The following is a 10,313-nucleotide window of genomic DNA, read 5'->3' as shown; positions in this document are numbered from 1 at the left end:
CACCTCGCCCGGCTAGCTTTTTGTATTTTTTAGTAGAGACGGGGTTTCACCGTGTTAGCCAGGATGGTCTCGATCTCCTGACCTCGTTATCCGCCCGTCTCGGCCTCCCAAAGTGCTGGGATTACAGGCTTGAGCCACCGTGCCCGGCCACAAGTTACACATTCTAATTTTGTCCTGTGGTAACATCTGCCAGTTCACACCGGATTCACAGAACCTCATGCCTTGCAGCTGCCTCGTAGGCCCCTCTCAGGCATGCGTGCCACACGCTCCCCTCTGTGCCACCTCAGCCCTCGACTCTGAACTCCGGTGGGGCACCGGGGCCGCCTGGTTTCCTGTCCATGTCTCGCTCTTATGGCTTTTCTGAGCTCTTCCCCTCCTTCCTTCAGTGACTCCCCCAAGACTTTCTGTGTGGGCCTCGGAGAGACTGAGGCTGTGTATCCCGCCTGTTTCGGAAGCCCTGTGCTTGTATCCCTGTAGGTATTTGGAGGTTTATGTTTAACATGTTTTGATATGAAGATGTAGAAGGATTTTGTGTAAGTTTGGTCTTACCCATATTCTGCCTTCATCGGCCTCCTCGAAGAACTTCATTCTGTCCTACAGGAAGCACAGTTGCAGCTTAAAGAGCATGAACGTGTACCCACTTCACACAGACACACCCAGCCTGCCCCTGCCCTGGAGCACGCGTCTTCCTCTTGGAGAAAGCGAGGCTCCTTCCTTTCCAGGGCTGCCCCTGGAGACACGGGCCATAGATCTTCAGTGAAACGCTTCACTCTCTGGTCATAGAATTAAGAAACTGTAGCTGTCCCAACTAAATTTCAGGACAAATTAGCTCAGTTGGTCACGCTCACAGTCACTGCCTCCACCAGAACTGATGCAGACCCCTGGGAACCGAGGTGTTTGCTCTGTGACTTGGGAAGGACAGCGGAAGGTATTTCCGTTTAGCTCTTGGGGCCAGATTTTTTGTGAATGAAAATCTGCTGTGCATATCTTGGACACTGTCACATGCACTACCCTGTGTATTTCCATTTGAAACTGAAAGCCAGTGACAACGTGACACCAATGCAACACAAGCAAGAGAGATTCTCGCCGAGACTCACTCGCCCTGAAACTCACTGTTGTTTTAGGCTTTCGGTGGACCCTGCTATAAGTGTGCAAATTTTATGCCAGGTCCGTGGCCAGGGCTGAACCTCTTTCCTGAGGGGCTGGGGGACTCCTCCGAGGAGCAAGAACAGCCCGGCTGTCCACAGAGGAACCGTCTGCAGGGGTGGGAGCACAGGTCAGGTGCTCTTTCAGCAAAACGCCAGGACCTGGACAAGCCATCACACTCATCACACTAGCAGCCAGAGCGGCCACAGGTCACTTATCTCTGCCACTTGCTCTCCGAGTGCTCCAGAGTCAAGGACTGCAGCCTGGCCAAAGGGACAGTGGCCTGTGGCCTCTGACTCTGAGCTTGGAGAAGGCTCGCTGCTCCAACATCACGTGAACAGAGGCAAGGAGGCACGTGGGACGGGGAATGGGGATAGAGACCAGCCTGCCCCAGGAGCAGGGGGGTCCTCAAGAAACACTTATGCATTTTCTGACCAGGACTTCCATCCTGAGGTGTGTGCAGAGTGACCCAAAGCCTCCTCATCCGTGCCGTGACTCTGGGCCCTGGAGCCCACCCGCTTTCTGTATAAGAGCCTATTCTGGAGGCACCTGTCCTGAGAGCAGCCGATGGCACTGTAGGATGCTGAGAGCAGCCCAGGCAGGAGGGCCGGCAGCCGGCCCCTCCCAGAGTCCCGTCTCAGGTGGATGCTGGTCCACAACTTCCAGCCCAGGGGCTGGTGTGTCTTCTCCAGCCCACGTGGCAGGTGTTGCCAGGGGAGCGGGCGGTGCAGCTGTTGGACAGCAGGGGGTGTTTCTTCAACCCAGACTGCCCTCCTCCTCCGCCACAACAGGCCCCCTTCATTCTGGAACGTGCGGACCAACTCCATCTGCCTATCCCCACAGTGTGCCAAGTGCCAGGCCCAGAAGCATGCACCTGCCTGGGGGCCTATTTCTCCTCCTTTCTGGCGGGGGGTGGCTACTTTGGCCCCTCATACTAACCTCGCCCTGTGTGCTGTGTAGCTGGAGTCAAACAGGAGGTGCAGAAATGCCATGGAGGGTGACAAGCCACACAGCAGGGTCCGAGGCAGCCAATCCCCACTCCCCACTTCCGCGGCATCCGTGCCCCACCCGGGCACCAAGCCGCTGTGCCATGCATCCCCCACCCCTGACCTGCTGCAGGTGTGTGCACCTTTGCCTCTCTTCCCAGGGGAAGCAAAAACCCTGGGATCCAGAGGATCATTGCCCAGATCTCCGGAGAGCAACTCCAAGGGCCTGGTCTCCAGGGGAGAAGGAGTAGGGAGAGGCCTTTGGCCAGGCGTGTGGCCCTCCGTGTCCCAAGCAGGTTGGGCAGCTGATATGTGCGTGGCTGGCGTAGCTCCCGCAGAGCCAGACTCCCTGGAGGAGAGCATGGCCTCCTTCCCAGCTGTCCATCCTCCTGCCAAGACATGCAGGGAACAGCCCTGAGACACGGGTCTCAGCCAAAGTGAGTGGCAGGCAGTGCTGTTCCCCGGGGACATGGCAGTGACCTGCTGGTCTGTGGCCCTGAGATGCTAGGGTGCCCACCTGGAGATGTGAGCTGGCCTGGCAGACCTGGGAGGGCCCCATGGGCCCCTTTTGAAAGTTCCCTTTTCATGAATTTTACCTGGAATCTGCCCTGCACACTGGCCCATGCTGCTTTTTGCTGTCCCCAGACAGTGCCAACAGAGACCACGAGTTGTCTAAACACCACCCCAGGCACTCAGCACTCAGTGCAGAGTCCTGGCCCAAGGGGCTTGAGGCTGGCATTCCTCACTTTAGGACCAGGAAACCAGTTCCCATGCCTCCAAAACAGCTGAGACAGCTGCCACTTCCTGTTGCCCCAGCTCAGCTGCTGCATGTCACTTCCCTTCCGGGGCCTCAGGGCCTTCTCCTGCCTTTTCTCCTCTGAAAGGCAGGAGCAGGGTGTGGTGCGGAGATACCCAGAGGCTGTCCAGCTCTCTGCCCGTCCCTGGCTCTCACCGTCCCAGCCTCCTAGCGGCCTCCTGGGCACCCACCAGCCTGCAGCCACCTGTGCTTGGGGTTCTTGGCACCTCTTCTTCCTGTGGGCTGAGCTCGGATGGGCTGTGGTGGGGAGCCGGCCCAGGAGGAAGACCGTGCATCTCTGGGTCTCCTCTCGCCCAAGTGAGGCCTGTGTGCCTGCCATCCGTGATGTAGCCTCCAGTAGGGACAGACCCGCGTCTCTCAAAGCCTTCTGCCCATGAAGTGTTTCCCTTAAATTCCCTTCCTTGGGGCCCCAGCTTGTACCCCACTACTGGGTGACCCCTCTCAAGGGCTGGGATGGGGCCCAAATGAGGCAACACTGACAGTCTAGCAGACAGGCCTGGGCAGGCTCAGCAGCAGGGGACCCGCCAGTGCCGTTGGGGGAGGAGCCACGGTTGCCCGGAGGAGGTGCTGGCATGGAACAAGGGGTCAGCCTGTGGTCGGCACCCAGGCCCCCAAAGTCCCACCTCTCCTCTGCTTCAAAGGCCAGCAGGTGGGGCCTGAAGGATCTGGGGTTTCCTGCTGGCCCTGCCTCACTAGGCTGAGTGATGGGTGGCAGGACTGCCCAGAGCCCTGGATCCTGCAGCACCTAGTACCCTCCCCTCTTGTGCATCTGCCCAGTGGGGGCTTCAGGCTCCATGTGCCAGTGAGGCGGGGAAGGCAGCTGGACAGAGCAGGCCCAGGGCATCCCCACGTGGAGAGGCAATAGGGACTGGATCACCTGGGCCTCCCTCCCCTGCACCCCATTGCTCTTCTGTTGTCACACTCAATCCCACAGAGGCAGCCCCAGGGCCACTGTGACCCCCAGGGCTGAGCTCCAGGAGCTCAGGGGTGGGGGTGTCCATTAGGAGACATTAGCAGGTGAGGGTTGACACGGGCTGGGGAGACAGAGGTGTGAGCCTCACAGGCGTGGGGACCCTGGAAAGGTGCATGCAGCTTCTGGAGATTCGGGGTGGGGGGAGCCAAGTCACATTTGCTGTCACTGTCTGCACTGAAGGCCTGGGTGCCGTGCTGACAGCGGTGGGAAGAGCCTTATTTGCGAGAGACTTTGAAATAATTCGATGCATTTGAGAAGGGTTGATCTTGGGTGCGTGAGGAGCCCTGTGGCAGCCAGAGGGGGTTCAGCAGAACTTGGGCCCTTGGGACAGCAGGGGTGAACCCCAGAGAACAGCAGAGGCCACAGGGAGACAGAAGGGCCTCTGTGCCAGAATGGACTTGAGGCCTGAGCTGCCATCAGGGCCAGGCCCTCCCCAGCCCCATGGCAGGCTCTGGAGAACCAGGGAAGGTGTGGGCTCACTGGCCAGCCCTTCCCAAAGCCCTAGGAAGCCAGGTAGGTGTGCCCAGGGGCACCCAAAGAGCCCAGAGCAGCCTGGAGAATGAGCCACCAGAGGCCAACTTGGTCAAGAGCTGGGCTGTGGCTCAGGTGCAGGAGAAGAAACCCACAGGGTGGCCAGAAAGCTGGGGACCAGCTCTGTCCCCTTTGTGCTCAGAGTTCTCATGCCCCCAGGCTGAGACGGGAGCAAGGGCTGCACCTCCCCTGCAATAGGACAGGCTGTGTCCTCCCCAAGATTCCACCAGCTTCAAGCCTCCAAGGCCGGGCGCGGTGGCTCATGCCTGTAATCCTAGCACTCTGGGAGGCTGAGGCAGGCGGATCACGAGGTCAGGAGATCGAGACCATCCTGGCTAACATGGTGAAACCCTGTCTCTACTAAAAACACAAAAAAATTAGCTGGGCATGAGGGTGGGCACCTGTAGTCCCAGCTACTTGGGAGGCTGAGGCAGAATGGCGTGAACCCGGGAGGCAGAGCTTGCAGTGAGCCGAGATCGTGCCACTGTACTCCAGCCTGGGCGACAGAGCGAGACTCCGTCTCCAAATCCCTCCAAGTATAGTGCAGCCACCTGAGGGGATGGAGCCCAGCTCAGGTGGCCCTGCCTGAGCACACACACCGGACCCTGGGATGGGGTAAGCCTGGAAGGGGCAAGCACGTCACAGTCCCCTTCCCCTGGTTAATCACTGCAAGGCCTCGGATGTTTCAGGAACTTTCCAGAAGCTCTGTTCGGGGCCAGTGCACGAGCAGCTGGTGGGGGAGGGGTGCAGGACCCAAGAGGCGCGTTCCTCACGCTGTGCCCAGCAAACTGTGGTTCACATGGTTTCCCTCCGGCCCAATCATCCCAATGCAGAGAGTGAAATCCCGGCCAGGCTCGGCAAAACGGGTCAGGCGAGAAGGAGGGGCAGAGAGTAGTGGAGGCCAAGAGTGTTTTTACAGACCAGTTACTGGGTTGACCTCAGATTAGCATCAGGTAGGAGAATAATCCGGGGTCACAGGGAGTCACGCCTGGGGCAGCCGCCTTGACACATCCAGCTCCGTGCCTCCGGCCTAGGGCTGTACCCTGCCCTGGGGTTCTGGACTCATGGCCAGTTCCCTGCCACCATCCCTGAGGAGGGCTTGGCAGGAAAAGGACCAGTGAAGAAACCAGAGCCCGCAAAGTGGATATTCTGAGCTAGGGGCCGGCCTGCCCTGGGGAGGGGGCCAGCTCACCCTCCCTGCCCCAGGGACTGTGCCCCACTCACACCTCCCTGCTTTGCCCCGGGATACAGCCAGGGTTCTCCCAGCAGCACCAGCTCAGGCCTCCCAGGCAAAGAGGCAGGCCCTTCACCCACCCTCAGCTCACTTTTTCTGAAAATCCGCGCAGGCATTGTCTCCGGAGGATCAAATTGGGCAAAGCCTCCAGATTCCCTGTGCCTCAGAGAGGGACAACCAAGGCCCCTGCGTTTGAGGAGACCCCTCAGGGTCACAGTGGAGTACTAGGGCCTGGTCACAGGACCAACTTCCCAGCGGGAAGCCCTTTCCACGGGATACCCCACCTGCTGGGAGCCAGCGTGGGGAGCTGGGGGAGGGAGTGGGGATGGGGGGATTATTGTGAGAGACAAGGTGGGAGCCTTTGTGTGAAGAGGAGGAATTCCTCTGGGGGTTGGAAGCAAAGGGAGCAGGCAGCATCCAGGGCCCCCCAGGACCCCAGCAGGGGGCCAGGGACTGTGTGACCCCGAGGAGGCTGCAGGGAAAGGAAGACCGGCTCCAGGTGTCTTGAGACCCCAAGAGTGGATCAGAGCAGAAGAAGCTGAGATGCGAAGAGGGGCCCAGGGCCAGGGCCGGGAGCGTGTGGCTGCCCCCATGTGCACTGCACAGCCCAGAGGAGAAACAGTGCGCCATTGCCGGCAACCCCAACGCACAGATGCTTCCCAGTCAGCCAGGCTGCACGCAGACCACAGAGGCTGGGCTCCAGCGGGAGGCCTTGGCCGCCGGCTAACCTGCTCAGGTCAGCCTGTCCAGACTGCCCACCAGGCCACACTCAGCCGCGTGCTGGAGCCCTCTAGACCTCAGTGGACGCTGAGGTCACATCTTACTGTAGAGTTTTTGTTTGTTTGTTTTGTTTTTTTGAGATGGAGTTTTGCCCTTGTCGCCCAGGCTGGAGTGCAATGGCACCATCTCAGCCCACTGCAACCTCCGCCTCCTGGGTTCAAGCGACTCTCCTGCCTCAGCCTCCTGAGTAGCTGGGATTACAGGTGCCCACCACCATGCCCAGCTAATTTTTTGTATTTTTAGTAGAGACGGGGTTGCGCCATGTTGGCCAGGCTAGTCTTGAACTCCTGACATCAGGTGATCCGCCCTTGTTGGCCTCCCAAAGTGCTAGGATTATAGGCGTGAGCAACAGCGCTGGGCCCTTGCCATGGATTTTTAATAACATTTTGCTGCTGTTTTACCAAAAAAAAAACCCACATTCTTAATTCAAAAAATGAAAAAGAGAGAAAAACTGGCCAGATATAGATCCCCTACAGTACCCCTTTGCGAAGATGGTCTCAGCCGATGCTTTGGAAGGGCTACCTGGCATTTAGGCCCCAACCTCTGTGTGTGGCACACTCCTGGGTCCTTGGCCTGTGCCCGGCCACATGGTACCCACTAGCACAGCCTTTCCTTTGGCCTCGAAAGCCTGGCGCTGCTGGCCCATCGAGGAGGCGGGGGCAGGGAATGTGTCTCAGAGGGTAGGGACACCCGGGTGGCCTGGGAGGAGAGGCTTCGAGTCAACCATTTACTGCAGCACCCCGCCCCCTCCTGGGACCCATTACGCAATGGCCATGGCAGGACCATTTTCAGAGCCAGATATCCAGGTGTCCAGTGGAGGGGCAGGCCCAGGCCCTGCCAAGCAGGACCCACTGAGCAAGGCAAGGCCACGGCTCTCTGGTCACTCCAGGAGGATCCTTTGGCCTTCATGGACTCCTGGAGGACAGCCAGGCCAAGGGTCACAGGGCCCCTGCTGGCCGGGGACACAGAAGCACTGCACATGTGCAGTGCGTGCAAGCACAGCCTCCTGCCCGCCCCCCCCCAATGCATGCTGTTTTTTTCTCCTTTCTCTTCACCTGATAGAGCTCCCGGCTCCTCCAGCAGTCGACAGGAGCCCTGTCAAGATGCAGGCAGGCATTGCAACCCCAGGGATGAAGACGGCAGCCCAGGCAAAGGCCAAGCCCACAGGAGCCTCCTGGTCTCATCCTGCAAAAGTTAAAGGCTGCCAGAGGCGCCCCAAGATCCGTAACTACAACATTAAGGACTGACTTCCTCCCCCCTGCCCTGCCCCACCCCCCTCAGGGCTTCCACATGGTGCCTGCGCTTTCACCTCTGTGTTGGGGTGTGTGGGCACAGCGTGCAGGGTGGAGGCAGGGAGCTGCAGGACAGGCTCCCAAATGCTGCTGAGGTGAGCCTGCTGACCGAAGGCCTCCCTGAGCGCCGGGCCCATTAAAACCAGGTTCTTCCCTGGGGCGTCTGTTTGGCCATAGCGTTGTTTATCTGTCCTACTTGGGAAATGCAGTATCAAGTGCTTGTGCCAGAGCCTGGCCTGCCTGTGTCACCACCCACAGCCACCTGCACACCAGTGGTGTCGGGGGCAGCGTGGCCTCTACCTCAGAGCCTGGTAGCGGGTAGGGGTCAGAGGAGAAAGCCCACCCACAGAGCAAATGTCTCCTGAGAGTGCCGTGAGAGGGGCCCTCCCAGGAGTGAGAGCTGTGGATACCAGTGAACCTGGCCAAAGTGACCCCTGGAAGCCAGGTGGGCACCTGGGCCTCATGCAGGCTGGGGTGCGCATGTCAGGCACTGACAGGGTGGAGGCCAACCCAGGACAGCGGTCACTGCTGGGCCTTCCACGCCCACCCCACAAAGGATAACAGCAAGATGTCCCTGTCACCTGGGTGCCCAGGGCCAGGTACCTGCAAGGATGAGAAACACACACGTCAACTGATGCCCGTCTGCCCGGAACACACCACACCACCCCGCTGAAAAGCAATTCCAAGAGTCCTTCATGTCCTCCACACGGACACAGTGCTCTGCAGCCAGCACCGGCAGGAGGGTGACTTGTCGGGGGTTCATGTCCCACCCCCACTCCTCCAAAGCCCTGCCTCTCTCCCCCCCCCGCCCCCTGCCTGGCACCCAGGCCTGGTCACACTCTGCCCACAGCACAGTGCAGGGTGGAGGCAGCAGCAGAGTGCAGGGGTGGAGGCAGCAGCAGAGTGCAGGGGTGGAGGCAGCCAGTACGCCGCTAGGTGAAGAGACAGGCCTCGCCGTATACCCCGGGCCACCTTTCTGAACCGGGCAGACAGCTTCTCTGGGAAGACAATGGGAGAACGCTGCTCCCAGCCCTAACCTGCCGTGCTGCCTTGGCAAATCATGGGACCTTTGCAGCTTCGGTTTACACCCGTGTAAAGTACAGACAGTGCCATCGGCTTTTGGCTGGCCTAGCTCAAAGGTGTGCAGGGTGGATAAACGTGACAAGCAGAGATCACACCACACAGACAGGCTGTGGTCCCCAGGGCAGGAGTCGCTGCTGCACAGGCGTTTGAAGTTAGCATCCCTCCCTTGCTTCATGGGAATCCACAGACGGAGTTGGGGATGGGCTGGGGGACTCTCAGTGCTCTGTGGTCTCCCACACAACCTCTGCCTCTTGGGTTCAAGCTATTCTCCAGCCTCAGCCTCCCCAGTAGCTGGGACTACAGGCACGCGCCACCGCACTGGGCTAATGTTTGTATTTTTAGTAGAGATGGGGTTTCACTATATTGGCCAGGCTGGTCTAGAACTCTTGACCTCGTGATCTGCCCGCCTTGGCCTCCCAAAGTGTTGGAATTACAGGCATGAGCCACCAAGCCCAGCCGCTGCCGCTCACTTTCTGTAGAAGCCCTCAGGGTGCTGGACGAGTCTCCAACCTCCTTGGGAGCCAGCCAGGGCTCCCCTGTAGCTGGCCCAGCCCCCGACAGGCTGCAGAGAGCAGGGCCCTGCTGGCCACTGACCACGAGCACTGGCAGCCCCCAGGGCCACCTGGGAGGTGTGGAGCATGGAGAGCCAGAGCCGTGTGCCTGCATGCCTGAGGCTGACACAGGGCCTCACCCTGAATCAGAAGAACGCCCGCAGTGGGGACAGCAGTGCGGGGCCAGCCCTGGCCCTGTCTCCCCTTGTCCTTCCTTGACCCTCCGTCCCACCGTGCGTGAACCACAGCCCCAGAAGGGAAAAGACGCGTGGAGTGGCCGCGTGACCCTCAGGCCTGCTCTCAGGAAAGGGAGGAGGCCGCGCACCTGCAGAGGGGCCGGGACCCCAGTCTCCGGTTCCCCTTCAGCGGCCCGGGCTTCCTGAGCCCACAAAGTAGAACATGCAGCCAGGGACACCTGTGGCCTCACAAGGCCCGCTTGCCCCCCGTGGGGTGCGTGGCCCCGCAGGCGCGAGGCTGCCAGAAAAGGGAGGGCGCGCTTCAGGGCTCAGGCCGCCGAGCTGGCAACCATTCGAGGAGGAAAATCACTCGGGAGGGAGAGAACGCGCGAGGGCCGGGCTGAGCCCCCACCCGTGGGTGCGCCCTGGAAAACTCGCAGCCTTCGCCCAGGGAAGCGGGGACAGCGGCTCCCTTTGTTCGCACTACACCAGGTGGGTGTCCCGGTCGACCCCGCTGGCCACGTGGCCGCGCCCCTCCCCTCCGCTGAGCTCCAGCGGCCTGGAGTGCGCTCGCCCGTTCGGCCCTGCGCCTCATCACCATCCCCGGGAGGCTGCCAAGGAGGGGCCGTCGGGTGGGTTGGCGTCCGTCTGGGTTCCCCGCCTGCCCCGCGAGGAAATCCCGGGAAGCGCTGAGATGACCGGCAGTAACCCCAGCCCGGGTGCCTGCGGCCGGGGTCAACGACC

General features: G+C 60.4%; 1 protein-coding gene across 1 annotated transcript in view; it reads left to right on the top strand.

The window, feature by feature from the left end:
- Nucleotides 1–7,932, top strand: part of CCDC57 (coiled-coil domain containing 57) — a 142,921-nt gene extending 134,989 nt beyond the window's left edge. Inside the window, exon 19 of the mRNA XM_011926598.1 lies at nt 7,530–7,932. Coding sequence (XP_011781988.1) covers nt 7,530–7,714 — 185 coding nt within the window. The 3' untranslated portion in view covers nt 7,715–7,932. The remainder of the gene's footprint in view (nt 1–7,529) is intronic.
- The last annotated feature ends 2,381 nt before the right edge of the window (nt 7,933–10,313 follow it).

Source organism: Colobus angolensis, unplaced genomic scaffold (assembly GCF_000951035.1).
Source record: "Colobus angolensis palliatus isolate OR3802 unplaced genomic scaffold, Cang.pa_1.0 Scaffold1, whole genome shotgun sequence".
NCBI lineage: Eukaryota > Metazoa > Chordata > Mammalia > Primates > Cercopithecidae > Colobus > Colobus angolensis.
Note: the sequence above shows the minus strand (reverse complement) of the source record. Positions and strands in the feature narration are given on the sequence as shown.